General features: G+C 40.0%; 2 protein-coding genes across 2 annotated transcripts; one reads left to right on the forward strand and one right to left on the reverse strand.

The window, feature by feature from the left end:
- Window positions 1-651: 651 nt before the first annotated feature.
- Window positions 652-6,091, forward strand: LOC127757231 (acyl-CoA-binding domain-containing protein 6-like). Its single transcript, XM_052282707.1, has 15 exons — window positions 652-927; window positions 1,413-1,598; window positions 1,702-1,779; window positions 1,967-2,080; window positions 2,185-2,251; window positions 2,340-2,401; window positions 2,507-2,646; window positions 2,937-3,063; window positions 3,143-3,257; window positions 3,496-3,584; window positions 3,822-3,905; window positions 3,978-4,118; window positions 4,453-4,608; window positions 5,041-5,100; window positions 5,672-6,091. Exons 1-15 carry the CDS (start codon window positions 922-924, stop codon window positions 5,828-5,830), a joined length of 1,584 nt encoding a protein of 527 aa, XP_052138667.1. The 5' UTR covers window positions 652-921; the 3' UTR covers window positions 5,831-6,091.
- A 502-nt stretch (window positions 6,092-6,593) lies between these two features.
- Window positions 6,594-10,837, reverse strand: LOC127757232 (tryptophan--tRNA ligase, cytoplasmic). The gene is made up of 11 exons (XM_052282708.1): window positions 10,451-10,837; window positions 10,222-10,341; window positions 9,425-9,610; window positions 9,238-9,289; window positions 8,973-9,125; window positions 8,648-8,740; window positions 8,061-8,141; window positions 7,834-7,905; window positions 7,363-7,431; window positions 7,142-7,252; window positions 6,594-6,939 (listed from the first exon to the last, which is right to left on the reverse strand). The coding sequence occupies exons 1-11, from the start codon at window positions 10,687-10,689 to the stop codon at window positions 6,889-6,891; spliced, it is 1,227 nt and encodes a 408-aa protein (XP_052138668.1). The 5' UTR covers window positions 10,690-10,837; the 3' UTR covers window positions 6,594-6,888.
- Window positions 10,838-17,953: the final 7,116 nt, after the last annotated feature.

Genomic DNA, 17,953 nt, shown 5'->3' on the forward strand with positions numbered 1-17,953 from the left:
CAAATTGCACTCACCTGCCAAGTTGTTGTACCCTTCTTTTAATTTAACGTGAAGTGGAAAAAGCACATGAATTCAAACACATAAGAGCTATGTTTTTTTTATCACATGAAGATTTTGAAGACAGATAGATATGAAACAAAACGACTTTCCATTAAGCTAAAACTAGATGTTTTCTTTCCTATAGAAATAGAGGAATTGCCACCTCTCCGAAGGAATCAAACTGTTCCACTCCTTTGTCCCAACCCTAATCTGAAACTCCAAACGATTGCACACCTCCAAAATTTCTTGAAAAAAATATTCGTTCCAAATAGCGTAGTGCTCCCTTCGTCCCATGAAAAACCAACCTAGAATAGTATATAATATTTTCTGATACAATGAATTTGGGCATACCCCTATTGAGATTTACTATACTAGGAAATGGCACATCTCATTTTAAGTTGGTTTTTTATGAAACGGAGAAAGTATGTAGGATTAGGAACCCAAAAGGGTGTGAATGACATCATATTCCTATGTTTAATCAACTTGAAGTTGGTTGCAAACCCTTTCATCAATCAAAAGAGAAAAAAAAAAGGGAAATTGGGGTGAAAAAACAATTAGGCAAGGAATCCCTCTCCCAAGCCGTAGGATCACCTCTCGCACGAATCACGAGGCGCATCTCTCCAAAGCCTCCGGCTCCACTCCAACTCCTCTCGCCTCCGCGGCTCCGCCCATTTCGCGGGTCGCCGGAGCAGCAGCAGCCGCCGCGCCAGATCTCGAACCTTCTAGAAGCTTCCGCCCGCTTCCACCCATCTCCCCCGAGGGCGCCTGATCCCGAACCTTCTAGGCGTCGGCGGCCCGGGAAGGCGCGAGGGGAGGCGGACCACGGGATCTGCTTCGAAGCCCCTCGCCTCCTCTGGAACCTTCCGGGCGCGGCGCGGCGGGATGGCGGTGAGTTTCCTTCCTCCGCGCTGCGAGTTACCCGGATCGGCTTAGACGATGCAATTTCTAGGCGAGTTAACCAGGGATTCCTCAAATTGTTGGTGGCTTGCTGCTGCTGGTCTCTTCGACCATTGAACCCGCAGTTCCTGCGAGTTGATGATTTGGTTTTGGTTCCCCTCCTGGGCATGTGTGCTGCAATTAGAACTCAGAAATTTGTAGAGATGGTGGAGGATTGGTGGTATTTGTTCAAGGCAAATCTTAGCTACAGAGCATGCCACTGTTTGACCAGAATGTGTGTTTACCTGTCACGCAAGCTTGGTATTTGTAGCATTTCTGTTCATGTTGCTATCTAGGCGTGTAGAATCCATGAATTCAGTATTATTTGAAAGTCATTTGCTGGCATTCAGGAGAGTTTGAATTTCTTTTTTCTCTTTCTTTTTAAACCATGAATGATGTGTGTTCTCTTATAACCTTTTCACGTTTCATGTCACTAGAGTGCAAAAGTGTCGCACCCCGTTAAATCGGCCTCCGAGGAGTCCAAAGTACTTGTGGTGGAGAATGGGAAGATGGTTGATGTTCAGGACAAGGAAATCACCATGGAAGGCCTCTGTTCCATAAGTTCTTATGACCAGTGGGCACGGATCCCTGTTTCTGGACCGCTTCCGAAACCTCGCTACAAGGTCCTCCTTTTTTTACTTGCATGATCTCTAAATTCCGTCTAGTCTGTTGTGCTGCCATCGTCTTCTCTTGGTGGTTTTGACATGCTGCACTTATCTTCTACAGCATGCAGCTGCTGTGGTTCAGGAAAAGATGTATGTTTTTGGTGGAAATCACAATGGCCGTTACCTTGGTGACATGCAGGTATATTAGTCGGTCATTATACTTAATATGTTTTTTTCTTGTGATGGATTCTTGGTATAAACTTTAAAATAGACTCAAAATTCCTTATTTGCTTATTAATAGAGGTTAATTGTGCAAGTTCCTAACTTTACTCTCGAGCGTTGAGAATGATATGCATCTCAACAATAGTATCTTCCTTTGGTTGAAGGTTCTGGATTTCAAAAGTTTATCATGGTCGAAGCTAGAAGCTAAAATACAATCAGAAGAACCTTCAGACATGACTGGAACAGCTTCGCTTCCTCCTTGTGCTGGTCATGCACTGGTAATCACCAGATACTCTTTATAGTCAAGTTGAGCGGAACTGGATTTTCTCCCAGATAGATATAACTGTGTAGCGTATTTCCTTCTGGCATTTAATCTCCGCAGGTTCCATGGGGAAACAAGATCCTCTGTCTTGCAGGACACACAAGGGAACCTATAGAAAGTCTCAGTGGTTAGCCTAATATTTTGCTCCTTTTTTTCTAATCTTATTTTTTTTGTGCGAGTTATATTTCTTATATAAAATAACATATTTATGTCAGTTAAGGAGTTTGATCCACAAACTTGCACCTGGTCAACCTTGCGCACTTATGGCAGATCACCGGTACCTTTTTTTTAATCTATTTATATTGTCAGAAAGCTTCTAAAGTACTCGCTGCTTTTTTTTTTTGTCTAAGAATATGTGGCGGTAATCTTCCTTTTGCTTTAGAGCTCACGCGGTGGCCAATCAGTGACTCTTGTTGGAGGCACATTAGTAGTGTTTGGAGGTGAAGGTGATGGGAGATCCCTTCTGAATGACCTGCACGTTCTTGATCTCGAGACCATGACTTGGGATGAATTTGAGACCACGTAAGTTTTGTGATTGAAGCATGTTTTTCAGTTGTTGTAAAGTGAACAAATGACAATATATTTTTTTAAAAAAAAAAAGTGATCAAAATGTTTATGGTCCTTAATATTAGGATTCTGCTGAATGACCTGAATTTGGTAACTCGTGTGAAAATGCTATTGCAGGCGTACTCCACAAGTTATATATTTTTAGGCATTAATTATGAAATCATTCTTCTAGTAAATTCATTACCAAGTTCCTTGAGGTGCAGAGCTGATATCTGACTATTTTAAACTGTACTGTAATTTTCCAGAGGCACACCCCCTTCTCCAAGGTCAGAGCATGCTGCTGCGTGCTATGCTGATCGTTATCTCTTGATATTTGGCGGGGGTTCTCATTCTACATGTTTCAGTGATCTACATCTCCTTGACATGCAGACGGTGAGAATTGAATCTTTTCTTTAGAGCTGGTATTCACTACTTTAGGAAGTCCAAATAAATGGTTATCTGCTAATTGCAGATGGAATGGTCAAGACCAGAACATCAGGGTATTACTCCCGAACCAAGAGCAGGGCATGCAGGTGTTACGGTTGGTGAGAACTGGTTTATTACTGGAGGTGGTAATAACAAGAAAGGTAAGGATGAAAATCCAGCACCTACCTTATACTACGATTATGACTTCCAAAACAATTGAGCTTATTCAATTTCCATGGTTTTATCACCCTTGAGTGTAGCTCCTTATCCATTTACAGATGATATATTTGTTATATCTTTTCTTGATAGTTTTTGAGCTTTTCTTTAGAAAAAGAAAAGTAGCTCACGAAACAGTTTTCGCTCACATGTTCCTAATCAGCTAATCATGATGCACTGCAGGTGTCCCAGAAACACTTGTACTTAACATGTCAACATTTGTATGGTCAGTCGTTACTGGTTTTGAAGGCCGTGCACCCCCAACAAGTGAGGTGAGCTCTTTATGTAACTGGGTTCTCCTAGTAAATAAATGGGAGCATCATCTTTGTTCTGCATATTTACTCTGAATCATCTGATAGTTTGGGTGAAAAGTTTTGTTGGATCTTGTATTCAAACATTGAAGTTCATATTATTCTAACCAATGATATATTTGTAACCCTTGTTAATTGCATTTCTTTCATGTTATGCTCCCATGCTGTTGGTGATATTGAAATGCTGTTGTACATCAGGGCTCAAGTTTAGTGCTGCACAAAGTTAATGGTGAAGATTTTCTGGTGTCATTTGGAGGATACAGTGGACGTTACAGTAATGAGGCATGTCTATTTCATCAGTTTAGTTCTCCTGATGCATATCCTTGTATTCTGCTGAATAGTTCTTTGGTATAGATTTATGCTCTCAAGTCAAGTCGAAAGTCCGGTGTGCCATCTGGGCAACTAAATGAACCTGAAACAAATGGATTGGCCTCTGTGGCAGAAAATTCTAGCAGAGGGGTCATATTCGAAATTGAAGAACTTCAAGATGAAAAGGTAATGGTAGGGTGCAGAACTTCAGTTTTTTTTCCAAATATTTTTAGAAGCATGACTACTTGAAACTTGTTTAAGACATCGAAAGTCCCTAGTGCATATGTTTTGATTATTGTTTTTTTTTGTTTTTATATTCATAGAAAATACTAAAAATATAACTAATTGACTACTGACGTCATTTTCATCTCAAATCTTAATCAGTTAATATTCCAAGGCTTGAGTGCACACATCCTAAAATGACGTCCGTTTAAGAATGGAGGGAATAACTCCCAAGACCTGTTCATGCACAACTTATGTGTTCTTAATCACTCAGACTTATATGTTCTTAATCTTTCAGACTATTAAGAGGGCAGATACAAGCAAAACTTTGTTGCAAGCAGTTAAGGGTGAGAAGAGTCATATAGAAGAAAAACTTAACCAGGAAGAGCTGCAGAGTTCCAGACTGAAGCAGGAATTAGCTAACGTGGAGACAAAAAATGTGGAACTTACCAAGGCAAGCTGAATTGTTTTTATAGAATTGTGCAGGAAATGTGATGCTTTTTTCTTTCATTTTACTATCAGAAGTTATGTCTCTACCTATTTCTTATGCATGGGCTACAATTTTCCATTTAAGTTCATTTGATATTTAAGGCTCAATTGTATGCAATTCAGAAAAATATTTATCAAAGCAATGTATGATGTACCTCAGTGAAATTTGTTGCTCTAGGCTGCTATTTCAGTTGTGTTTATCAAGATTCTGTCATTGAGTGCATTCAATGTTGAAACCTCAATGTGCTAAACTTCACAGCATATCACTTTGGAAATACTAGAATATAGATCGAATAGAAGATACTACCTCTGCTAGTGTAGGTGCTCTCTGCGGAGGAAGAAACATGCTTTAGTCTCTATGCTATCAAGTTTAATTGCTGTGCTCTCTGTTATGCAGGAACTTGACTTAGTCCGCAATCAACTTTCTGCTGAAGAAGCAAGGGCGTCGCAACTTGAGGTAGGTAAAAAGAATTTAGGGAATGAACACATGTTCAAGCATTCAGTGAATTGTTCAGATCAGAAAATAGGGTTTGATTTTACATCTATACTCATTTTCTTATGAAAAGCTATGAATGGTGTGCAACAACTTAGGGTGGATTCAGCATTATTGTTCCTTGAAGACACGTTTTCTTAATGATAAAAGGAAAACAAACACCTTTTGCATGGATTGGAACAAAGCTCATTGACAAATTAAATCGGAAACCAGCTTAACATGCGGCCTAACCAGAAACGAGAAAGGCAAACTGTTTATCCCTGTACATAATTGGAACCTGCACTTGCCATTTAGCTTATCTAGCTAGTACCTTTATTTTTTAAAAAAAAATGGTACACAATAAATTAAAAAGTGACATACTTTTTTTTACTATTTTATTTATGTCCATGGGCTGATTCTGTTGTTTTCAGATAACATTGTTCATTTACACCCTTTACGTTGCAGCCTTGAAATGTCATAGTTTAACCTTTCACGTCCTACTACTCCCATGGGGATATAGATGCAATGATAAGAATCTTTTGTTTCCAAATGCCAGAACGAAATTTCGGATCTTCAACAAAGGCTGCAGAAGATGGAGACCCTGGAAAAGGAGTCCGAATCGCTTCGGCTTGAAAAGGATGCAGAGGCCGACGATTCATCTTCAGGCAGCAACCAGCGGCCTGCTGATAAGGGCTTCTGGAGGTGGAATGGATAAAAATTCATCGATACAGGTAGTAGCATACTAGCATTGGATGTATGGAGGATATTTCCTGTAGAGTTGCACATTCTTTCAATTTTTGCCCATTTCTTTTTTCCCCTGGAGAGCCCAGTATTCACAAGTAGATCAAATATCGAAAAATGTTTACTCACAGAGAAACAGGATGATAGCAAATCGCGGTTCCATCAAGAGAACTGATCAACCATGAGAAGAATTTAATAAAGTTTACAGGTGGTTCTATTTTTTTCACCTCAAGAATTTTCGCTTTTTATGTTCGTTTGCTGTTTCTGGTTTGGTTATGACGTTAGGAAAATAGTGTTTTGCTCCATATCCTTAGGTTTCAACTCACTACAGGGTTTTGACCTCTGATATTCGGAAATACGTCAGCCTCTATGAGTTGAAGCCGCTTGTCTTCTAGAGGCTTTATTATGCGAAGCCATTGACAAAAAAAAAAAAAAAAATGAAGGCCCGTCTTGTTTGAGCTGTACTCCAAGCTGCAACCAATTTAATTTTAGAAGTTATTTAGGGAATTTTGATCGCTCGGTCTTGCCTTTTGGACTCTGTCCATAACAGAAGTAGTGAAGTACAAAAGTTTTATCCAAAAATTATTTATTATTTTTTACTGTTTTGATCACGTTTCTTCGGCTGGGGGCAAAATGCCTTTCAAAGCATGCACTATTAAGAGTAGTAGTAAATTCAGTTTCTCAAAAAAAAAAAGAGAAAGAAAAGAGATATATATATAGAGAGAGAGAGTAGCAAGTTCAGACGACAAAGCTGTTTGTTTCTTGATTGTTCTGATTAAGCTCAAAACTGTTGTAACATTTCTGATTCAATACAAAAAGACGTTGGTTCTATATTGATGGAGCAGGCTTTAAGATAAATAAATTTATCCTCAACTGATTTGCAAAATCAAGCGTGCCACCAAATATTACGAGTGGCCAGCCTACAAATATAAGTCATGAAACACACGAATGCTGCTTCCAAATTCTAGAGATCACTTCGGACATCTTATCCAGCTAGTAGCAAATATCTCCAGGCAGTTTTTGACATCAGACTCAGCCAAACATATTGGGAAGAGGTCTCGCCGCCATAAATACATCGACCATCTGCACAAACATGAAATCAATTAAATTATGCAAGAAATTTATATTGCTGGCAATGCTACATGTTTTAAGAATTTCATTAAGCGCATATTCCAGTGTTATCTGTATCACGGCATTTCTTTGATATGCTTGGGTGCATCTGTGCGTACGGAAAAATGTACTTCAAAATATACAGAAGTGCGCAAGATTGCATAGAGTTGTGTACCTCCTCGGTCACTAGTGCTCTAGCTCTTTGATGTCTCGCAACCAGTTCGGATAGAACTGCAACAAGGCACTGCTTCACTTCACCCGTCAGCATCCTTCCTTCCTTGTACTCCTGATGAGTTTCAGAAATGTTAGCGGAAATCAGTTGAAGAAAACATGTTAAAGAAACACATCAGGCAAATTAGCTCTACGCCTCTACATATATAGCATAATTTGTATTACCTTCTTTATGTGCTCGAGCTCATTGTCATCTTCAAGGAAGAAGTTCAGGTACTTGATTGGAACATCCACCTGAACATCACAATCACAACTGACATTGATTTAAGGAGAAAAATAAAATACTTTTTTCTGAATCTAAAAATACAAATACAGAACTTGAGCATTGCACATGCGTTAAAGTAATGAAAGTGCCTAAAAAGGTAAAATTTTTGCATGTGTTAGTGTTTGGGGGAAAAATATTGATGGCTTCAATAAATGACAAAAGTACAAACGAAAAGGAAAGGTCCTGAATGTATGAACTGTGAATTAGCATTCTTCCTATATTCAAATTATTTTTCTTTAATTTACATGTTGCATTTCAAACAAATATATGTCAACAGTGCATAACTCAGGTAATCGGGGGAAAGCATACTTTACTAAGTACACACGTTTCACAATTAACAATAAGTTCAATATAACAAGAAAATGACTTACATCAAGGTTAGCTCCAAGTTTTCTATGGAGCTCAATTGAGTCCCGGCCACCTGAGAACGCATATTTGTTCACCTGGAAAAAATGGTAAAATAAATGACAGGCCCATGAAAAGCAGAACCATAAGGCTACAGGACGCTTGACTTAATTGAAGACCAAAATTTGAATGGCCTCAGGTAAAATATAAAATTGCAGTAGTTTTCCACTAAAATACAATGCTTAAAGCAAACCTTTGTCTTTATTTCTTTAGCACTATCTGTCACATATATTGCAGAATTTGGATCACTGGCCGACATTTTTGTGTTCTCCCCCTGTAAATGGAAATAAGCAGCTCACATAAATCAATGTCCCAAATATTATGCTATCTAAAATAGGAAATAAGAAAAATAAATGCTGAGCAATGGACATGAGCGATGAACTTGGCGAATGAAGATGCAATCTTATCAGACATAGATAAATGCAATATAAGAAAATAGCAAGTTACTAATTAACCAGGAGCTGTCAAACAGCACAGGAAAATTAAGTGGAATTTCACTTAAAAAATCGTGATTAATTGCGATTGCCTTTTTTTTAACTTTACTAGTAATAATGATTCTAGTGACAAAACTTGCAAGAAAAATAGATAACCCGTCCTTTCAACTGAAATTTCGTATGTAAACAATCGCTTTGCTATCATTGAAGGACTAACTTCAGATTGAGGTACTGAGCATGAGCTCTGTATTATGCCTCCATTGTTGAATTCCTTTTCTATGCTCATTTTACACTTCTATACAGTGAAGATATTAAGCTATAAACCCATGGTCCTAAAAAAACGTACCTGAAGAGCAGGGAAAAATCTCGATTCAATTAATGATGGTTTCTGGTAACCAATTCTTGGAGCAACGTCCCGGGTCATCCTGAAATAAGGATCCTGGAAGAACAAATCCAATGAGCAACTCAAATCCAATGAGCAACTCAAACTTGCATAACAGAACATGAACATCTACAATAGCTACCTAAAATTAAAGAAATTACAAGAATAAATGTATCATGGTCTGATTGATGTGTTCCTAGACGAAATGGCATGATAGCAGCATGGAAAGGCAGCCAAACCACAAATTCACAGGGAGAGATGGAATCAGGGAGCCCAGATATGTTTATACCTGGTCTATTGCACATGGGATTAAGCACCGTAGTTGGTCATTCCCAGAGAAGAGATGTGGAAATGAAGAAGGGAATGATGGAACCGCTTGCACAGGAGGAAAGCTGACTTTTCCTATATGATCCTCTGGGGTGAATCCAAATATTCCAACAACCTGTCGTTCAAGAGTAAACAATATCAGCAAAAGACAATGGTTGGATGCAAACAAGCAAGTAACCAAGCGATCCACTGCCCAAAATATTGCTAGACTAACTTAAACTGCTCACCTTATTATATGTCACACATCTGGCAACTTTAACCATGTTTTCATAAAAAGCACTGTAAGAAAATGACAGAGGATTACTTTTCTATAGAATAAATAAATCTCAAGAATTACTTGCTTAGCAGAAGAACAGTCATTAAATTAGTCATAAATGAAAGATAAATCAAGACTACAGTTAAGAAGAACCTTACCCTCCAACATAATTAAAATCAGAGAAAATGAAAGTCCTTTCGACATCAAATCCACAAGCAATGATATCTTTTGCATTTTCACGGGCAAGCCTTTTAGTTTCCTCAACAGTCAAATTCTTCCATAAGAACTTCTCATCATCAGTTAGCTGTATTACTAGGGGCACCTTGAAAGCATCCTGCAGATATCTGAAAAGGGATACTGACAGTTAATCGACGTTGTCCAAGCATTCTCACAATTATAAATTAGAATTAAGCCAACAATGTAAAGGTTCATCAAACAAGATATTGCAACAAAGTTTGGAAGCTACATTCAGACTAGAAAGCATAGGAAACATTACACAAAGCAGCATATCTATGTTATATTATTTCCGTGCAAGATGTAAAAGCGTGTCTTGTTTTAAAAAAATGTTTAAATACCGAATTTTCTTTCATGCAAGGAACATGGTAAGATGAAATGTTCCGGGGTAACATTCATCACACCCGACCTTTCAACTGGTCCGGTAATCTATTGCATCGCTCTGCTGATTCACCACATAAACTACAATAAGCATATGAAAGGTTCTACCAACACTGAAAATAGGTAAAGTTCACTAGGTCATCCCAGCAAATAACACATAAAAGGTTTGTGCACATCACCAACAAACGCATTATCCAAGATTCGGCTGCTCTAGCCAAACATACAACTACTCCCTCTCAATACTGCCGCGGCATTGCCCAGTTATTTATACAACAACACGAGTGAATCAAGAACATTGCAGGGGACAGCGAGTATTGCAGATTGGAATAATCGCGCTTACTTGGTGAACATGAAGGGGATGAGATGGCCGAGGTGCAGCGCCTCCGACGAGGGCCCCCTCCCCGTGTAGAGGTAGAACTTCTCCCCCTTCTCGTACAAATCCAGTATCTCGTTCAAATCCCTGCACACACACACAGAGTGAGGGCGAGCAAGCAAACCAAAATCCAGTACTTAGAATCGGGAAACAAGCATTAAGCTAGGGTTTGGAGGGCGGCGGCGGGCGCACGCACCGGTGGGCGAAGAAGAGGCCGCGGCGGAGGAAGCGGTGAGGGGGGCGGGCGGTGAGGCGGGCGACGCGGGCGACGAGCGCGTCGTCGAGGCGCTGGCAGCCGAACTGGTCGACGAGCTTGTCGTAGTCGATCCCGCCTTTCCCCGCCGACACCTCCCACGGGTTCACCACCTGCTCCTCCTCCTCCCCCTCCTCGTTCGTGGCATCCACCTCGGTCACGGCCTCCGCTGCCGCTGCCATGGCGGGATCTCACGCCTCCGGTCGCCGGGGGCGCTGCGGCGGCGGCGGCGGCGGCGGCGACGAGGAGGGGATTGGAGAGGGTGGGAGATAAACCTCGTGCTCTGGCTGACGTGTGGGGCCCGCTGGTCAGAGGCGAGGGCTTTGATGGTGGTGTTTCTTGCTACGCGCGTTCGGGTTTGGGTCTCGTTTTATAACGGGCCGGAAGGATAGTGAATTCTTCACAATTTTGGCAAAATTCAGGGGATTGTAGCCAAAATAATTTTTGGTAATGATAAAATTTTGGTAAGTTGACAGTATACTAAAATTGGATTTCTTAGTGTCTGTTCAGATTATAGCCAGAATAAATCTTACCAAAATTTTGGTATGTATTTACCAAAATTTGGCAAGAAACTAAATAAATGCACATATTTGACAACTCTATCTAAAACCGGTATGGTTTGAAATGGCATCAATTTGAACAAGCCATTATATATTTATCAAAGTTTGGCAAAAACTAAATGACTTTAAAAAAAGGTATAGTTTAAAATGACGTTAATCTGAACAGCCTCTTAATTCAATCGAATTCATAATTATTATGCCCAGGATTGTATCTGTAAATTTGAGGTGATATTGAAGAATGCAAAACATAAAGCACTCAAATTTGCGATGACAACATATGTATTCTGAGCTATCCCATCGACTCTTGGTAAGAATCGCCAGTGTGTTCTCTTGACTTAGGAATATGAGATGAAAGGACAAAAGATGATAAAAATTCACGTACTAGCTGTTGAGGGTGAACTATACTCTTTCATAATTTTACTTCAGGTAAATGTATTAGGTTAACTAGATGAAATCCCACGCATTGCTGCGAGATTTTAGTATGATAATAATAAATAAAAATAATGTGTAAAATAGCTAGACAACGTAAGATTACTTAAGTTAGCATGGTTCATGATAATTTAAATTTAAACCATATATAGAATGATAATTTAAATGTAAAAGTAAGGTGATATGACTTTATGAAAGTAGAAAAGCATTGAGATAATTTATACCATGGATTAATCATCTAAAGGCTAAAAATCATTGAGGTAATATGAATTAATGAGAGATGAAAAGTAGAGAGATAATTTGTACCATATATTAATCATTTAAGCATTAAAAATAATTGATGTGGTATGGCTTAATGAGAGAAGAGAGAAATATCATTAACTAAGTGAGGATGAACTATATAGGTACATAGTATATTATAAAAAATAATGAAGATATATATTAAAATATTATGTGAATTATGTGGATGATAATTTAGCATGCTTGTATTTTAAAAGCTCTAAAATTTAATAAATTATAAAATTATAGATATTATAGCATGTTTACATAATGTTTAATTTAATGGTTGTTAGTAGAAGATAACGTAGTATCTTTGTATGTTAAGTTTTAAGAGTTAGTGGGTTATAACTTTATAATAAGAGACGATATAGATTTTCTTCTTACTCAAGTTTAGGGTCTAATTGAGGACCGAGCGTAGCTCGGTTGGCACGTTCGCAGTGGAGCGAACGGCCGGTCGCGAGTTCAACTCGCGGGACCTCACCTCGACGGGATTTTCCCGTCTTTCTTTGGGACGGTCCTTCAGGGCAGTCTCGACTAGAAATAGGGTACACACGCGTGCGCGTTCAGTGAGACAACACGTTTCCCGTGCACTGAGACCTACTGATCTCCAATCTCTTTCCCAGCGTGTGTTAAGGACGCACACACGCGTGCGCGTTCAGTGGGACTACACGTTTTCCGTGCACTGAGACCTACTGGTCTCCAATCTCTTTTCCAGCGTGTGTTAAGGACGCGCACGCGTGTGTGCGCGTGTGTTGTGGTGTGAGTGTGGTGTATGTGAGTGTGCGTTCTGAGTTGTACCCCTTCTTAAAAAAAGTTTAGGGTCTAATTTGTCGTTATATATGACATCCAGGTCGTTATTCACAGTATCATCGTTTAAATCAAGTAAATTAGTTACTACTATTAACACTTCTTTGCCATTAAATTTAAAATATTTTTATCAGTATTTTGGTACGTCATACATGTATGAGTCAATTTTTAAATTCGTTTGCTTTTCGAAATACATATCCGTATTTGAGTCGGTTTTTAAAATCGTTCACTTCTCTTCTCTATCTCTACTATTATAAAAATTGAAGATGTTTTTGCTGGTACTTTGATACGTCATCCGAGTTTGAATCGGTTTTAATTTTATATTTCGGTATTAATCTCTATGTCTACTACTGAAAAAGAACGAGAAATTTCCTTGGTCTGTAAAAATGGTAAAAGAAAAAAAGAAAAAGTCCGACTGTAAAAAAAAGTCCGACTAAAAAGGTAAAAAAAAGAAAAAGTCCGACTAAAAAGCGAAAAAAAAAGCTTCTGTCGTAGTAAAAAGACATTTTGTCGTAATAAAAATTGTCCGACTCCGGAAAAAAAAAAGGAAAAAATCTCTCACCAGTAAAAAAACAAAAAGTCCGTTTGGTTTTTTTACCGGTTTTTTCCCGACTATTTTTTCACGCGAAAGAGTTTTTTTTTCCCACGCGCTAACCTTTTGGTTTTTTTCGTCTGATTTTTTTATTCCGATCTCTGTTCACTGCACACCTCCCGAGCACTTTTGGTTTTTCCGTCAGTTTTTTGTCACCATTTTTTCTCCCGTGCACTTTTTTTTACTTATCCAGTTTTTTAATCCGATCCGTTCGCCGCATGCCTCCTGCTGCCGCCATATCGATACTGCGTTTTCTCCTCCAATTTGATTGCAAAAATCGTTTCCCTACCCCTCCCTCATCATTCTCTCCTTGATTTTCCCTTTCGATTCACCTTTAGTTTGTTGGATTTAATCTCCGTTTAACATTTGCCGATGATAAAGGCCATCTTCCCCGGTCGTTTTTATCCCGAGTTTCACGCTCTGATTTTGGAAAAAAAAAAAGGAAATAGTAGATCGAGTGGATCAAAAATCCTCAACCAATTTTGGGTGACAGGCCACCGTACTGGTACGGGATTATCTTCGGGAGGTTGAAGATGGTAGTAGACGGTGCGAGCTGGGCTTACGGCTCCCTTTGTTCTAGGTCGAAGGGAAGTAGGCCAAACGAAGGGAGGTAGTGGACTGACCTAGGCTGAAAAGGAAGGAAGGCTTTCGACCAACGCACGGGCATTTTTTCTAGTTTAGTAATACATAAGAAATCATATAAAAGAATCTATTTAAAAAAACTCGCATGCTAAAGAGATGATCGAACTCCTAACTACAGCTCATGATTTTCTAAAAATATATATATCCAAACGAACTCTCATAGTAAATTTCATTTTAACTAAACCATATAACAATAATAATGTCGACGTTTGATGTCGCGATTCTGGTATTTGCATAGTATGGGGATCGTTGGTACTAGGATATATGCGAGACTAAGGTAAAGGAGATGGGGACGAGGATTTTTATACAGGTTCGGGTCCCTGAACTGTCAGGTAATAACCCTACATCCTGTTGGCCAAAGCTGGTCGTTGATCTTATTCATCATAATCACACCAGTACAATATTTGGAGTAGCCTATCTAACTGTTGTCGACATGGCGGTATGAAGTTCTGACTCGTAGTCGACAACAGGGTAGTCTTCCTCCTCGAATCTGTGCTCGGCGAGATCAGAGATAGCGCTTTCGTCTCTCCTGACAGTATCAGGAGACACCGTAGGGGACTAGCCGTGCTTATCTCTGAAGTCGATATCCGGCATCTTGTTTTGGCGTATGTTGGCTTGTATGTTGATCTTGTGTCTTGATCTATTGTTCCGTGTATGTTGATTGTCTCTTCTCCTCCTAGGGGGTCTTGTATTTATACCCATAGGTGTCCCCTTGTCCAAGTAGAACTAAGGAAACTAATATGGATATAATCCGAGTAGTCTCTGTCGTTTCCATGTAGAACTCTAGTTGTCTTTCCTTATCCGGAACTCCCTCTATATCCAAAGTCAGTTTCCGTATAAGACATGGTATGTGGTGAGTCCTGCCGAAATTTAGTCGACTACTATTAGGTATGTGGTATCCATAACCTTGACAGTAGCCCCCGACTTCAATGCAAATGAACGAATTCATATTCTCAACCGCCGACCCTAGAGTAACTGTTATCGAGCTCACGTAACCGTTCTCGGTGAGTTCAGAGATAACGTTAGACTTCCCTTATCAGCCTCGTGCGGGCACCTATAGGGTTTGTCTGAGTTAATCTCCGATGTCAACCAAGAAAGTACATAGCATACGACTAAGTCTCCCGTCTTGCTGTAATCAAGAATTTGGATTGAAGTCAAGAAATTTTATCTCGGCGGGTACACCATCTCTTCATTCCGTATTCCTTGTCGATATCCACCAACCGTTCTCGAGTGATCGAGAAGGCGTAGAATCTGCGACGGAGCCTTGTCAACATTTGTCGTACTCGCCTTAGTTGATCTTGGCGTAGAACCATAGAGACATGGAGTCTTCGACAGAGTCGAATAGAATTTTCCTGAAATCAATACTCAGAAAAGAATATTAGATAGAAATAGCCCCCGAACAAACGCTAAAAGGGTGACATGTTATAATATGTATGGAAAATTGAAAATGAATTAAATTTACAGACCAATGTTTTGTATATTAGCGTCTTCTCTTTTACCGACTTCGATCAGTCAGTTTGTTGAGTCATACACTCTCCCTAGCCCCCAGCCTTGTCGTCGGAGAATCGTTCTCAGAGGATAAGGCTCTTGGACCCTTGACCTGCCTTGGTTGAAAAAGCACTGATCCTAGCCCCCAGTCGTGAAGTTGGAAAACTCAATTTCCGATTACACGGCTTGGTTAATACGCACGGCGAGAACTCTTACATGACCAGATCTTAGATGATCGTTTGTCTCTACAGGATCCGACAAGGCCTTATCCGCTCTGGGCGTCCCCAGCCGAAGTTCCCTTAGGTTCCTCAGAGGCCTTGTCAGGACGGCGTAAAGGGACATGAGGATAGGTTTCAACTCTAGGTGTCGTCGTGGTAAGGGATCTCTGGGTAAAATACTTAGTGATATTGTGTACCTAATATCAACTTTGTTGGAGTAGAGGTAGTGGGAGAATCGCTACACCGCTGGTCGAGGACCAGGTAGTAGTCGTAACTCGACCACTTAAAGTGGCGGTGCGAGAGATTGCTACGGTATACTGGTTCGAGAACCAGCGAGTAGAATTATCTCTCGAGCACCAAAGGAGGCGCTAGAGTTGGTTTATTACATGGGCATCTCATGTGGCCAACATGACTCACATCTCCAACTTATAGCATATCCGAATGTCTGTTCGCAATCATGTCGGGTGATCAAGCCGACGACGTTCGCAAGGAATTATCCGTTAACAATCTTTTCTCGAGTAGTCCAGCCATGGCCGGTGCTATGAGATAGGTCGTCAGTCTTCGTTGGCAGGTTGGGCGCGATGACTCTGCATTTGTCGAGATCGTTCTCAATAATAGGGTGTACTCGACCACAACCTACTCGAGCGCTCAATTGTTCCTGAAAAATATTTTCTAGAAGGCAAGACATATAGCAGAGAATATCAAGTATGTATAAAAAAACTGCATGGATCTTCTAGCATTATCAGGATATAACGAGCAGATGTAAATATCAGTCATTATATACACCGTAAATAAGCATGATTTATATAGAAGAAAATAGAGCGAGCCCCCAGCGTTCAGCCGTAGTCGATTTAACATCGGGGACACTCACGCAATAGACATTGTATAAAAAACACGCTCTAGGTAAACATAATAAATTATTGATCTGACAATATCTGAAAATAGGTACGGTAAATTGTATATAAAATATTGCGTATCTTTATAGATATATATGCCGAATATATCTACGAAATTAGTAGATTAATTTAAAATCAATCTTACTAATTACCTTCGTTCGCATATTTATAAAGATCAGACTATGCGAATATCTGTTTTTCCTCGTCATATATAAAGGTGTCTTGGTTATATGACTGATCAAAGCCATTAATTAGCTTCCTGATCAGGCGCACGTGTAGAAGCAGCATCGGTCTTGGCTTCCATGTGTAGCCGGCCGGACATGGCATGTTGATCTCCCTTCCGTCTTGCTGTTGTACACGCGTCCGAACTAGTCACGTGTGTTTTCAGTATTGGATTTGGAGAAGATGCCATGCTCGGTTTGAATTCGTAAGGATGCCCATCGATGCTTGCTCCGTATCCTCCTTCTCGATGCCGGATCAATTTGTGACGTCGTCTCCACGGTCAGAGCAGGTACTCCGATTGATGAAGTAGATTGAATTGTTAATGATGATGGTTCTGATCTTATCGGGACACATACTTTGATCGGGTTAGATCTCCCCTTCAGCCGAAGTCGCCGAGTAGATTATTGTTGAAGAATCCATCTTTTGAACCCATCTCATCGAAATCCTAAAGCACCAAAATCCCCCTACCTGGCGCGCCACTATCGACATTTGATGTCACGATTCCGGTATTTGCATAGTATGGGGATCGTTGGTACTAGGATATATGCGAGACTGAGGTAAATGAGATGGGGACGAGGATTTTTATACAGGTTCGGGCCCCTGAACTGTCAGGTAATAACCCTACATCCTGTTGGCCGAAGCCGGTTGTTGATCTTATTCATCATAATCACACCAGTACAATATTTGGGGTAGCCTATTTAACTGTTGTCGACATGGCGGTCTGAAGTTCTGACTCATAGTCGATGACAGGGTAGTCTTCCTCCTCGAATCTGTGCCCGGCGAGATCAGATATAGCGCTTTCGTCTCTCCTGACAGTATCCGGAGACACCGTAGGGGACTAGCCGTGCTTATCTCTGAAGTCGATATCCGACGTCTTGTCTTGACGTATGTTGGCTTGTATATTGATCTTGTGTCTTGATCTATTTTTCCGTGTATGTTGATTGTCTCCTCTCCTCCTAGGGGGTCTTGTATTTATACCTATAGGTGTTCCCTTGTCCAAACAGAAATAGGAAAACTAGTATGGATAAAATCCGAGTAGTACTTGCCGTTTCCATGTAGAACTCTAGTTGTCTTTACTTATCCGGAACTCCCTCCATATCCAAAGTCAGTTTCGATATAAGACATGGTATGTGGTGGGTCCTGTCGAGATTTAGTCAACTACTATTAGGTATGTGGTATCCATAACCTTGACAAATAACATTAAATAAACTTCACCCATTGCAACGCAAGAGCTTTTTTTTTCTAGTTTGAATTAAAGATTTGAACATTCAACACGAAACTATGAATTGTGATGATTCAAATTCAATTTAAAT

This window comes from Oryza glaberrima, chromosome 12 (genome assembly GCF_000147395.1).
Source record: "Oryza glaberrima chromosome 12, OglaRS2, whole genome shotgun sequence".
Taxonomy (NCBI): domain Eukaryota; kingdom Viridiplantae; phylum Streptophyta; class Magnoliopsida; order Poales; family Poaceae; genus Oryza; species Oryza glaberrima.

Coding starts and splice junctions, on each gene's coding strand:
- LOC127757231 (XM_052282707.1), top strand. Junction 4,119..4,452: donor AAGAACTTCAAGATGAAAAG/GTAATGGTAGGG, acceptor TTAATCTTTCAG/ACTATTAAGAGGGCAGATAC. Junction 4,609..5,040: donor AAAATGTGGAACTTACCAAG/GCAAGCTGAATT, acceptor TCTGTTATGCAG/GAACTTGACTTAGTCCGCAA.
- LOC127757232 (XM_052282708.1), bottom strand. CDS start 10,689: ATGGCAGCGGCAGCGGAGGCCGTGACCGAGGTGGATGCCACGAACGAG. Junction 9,611..10,221: donor ATCCCCTTCATGTTCACCAA/GTAAGCGCGATT, acceptor ATCCCTTTTCAG/ATATCTGCAGGATGCTTTCA. Junction 7,906..8,060: donor CTAAAGAAATAAAGACAAAG/GTTTGCTTTAAG, acceptor CATTTTTTCCAG/GTGAACAAATATGCGTTCTC.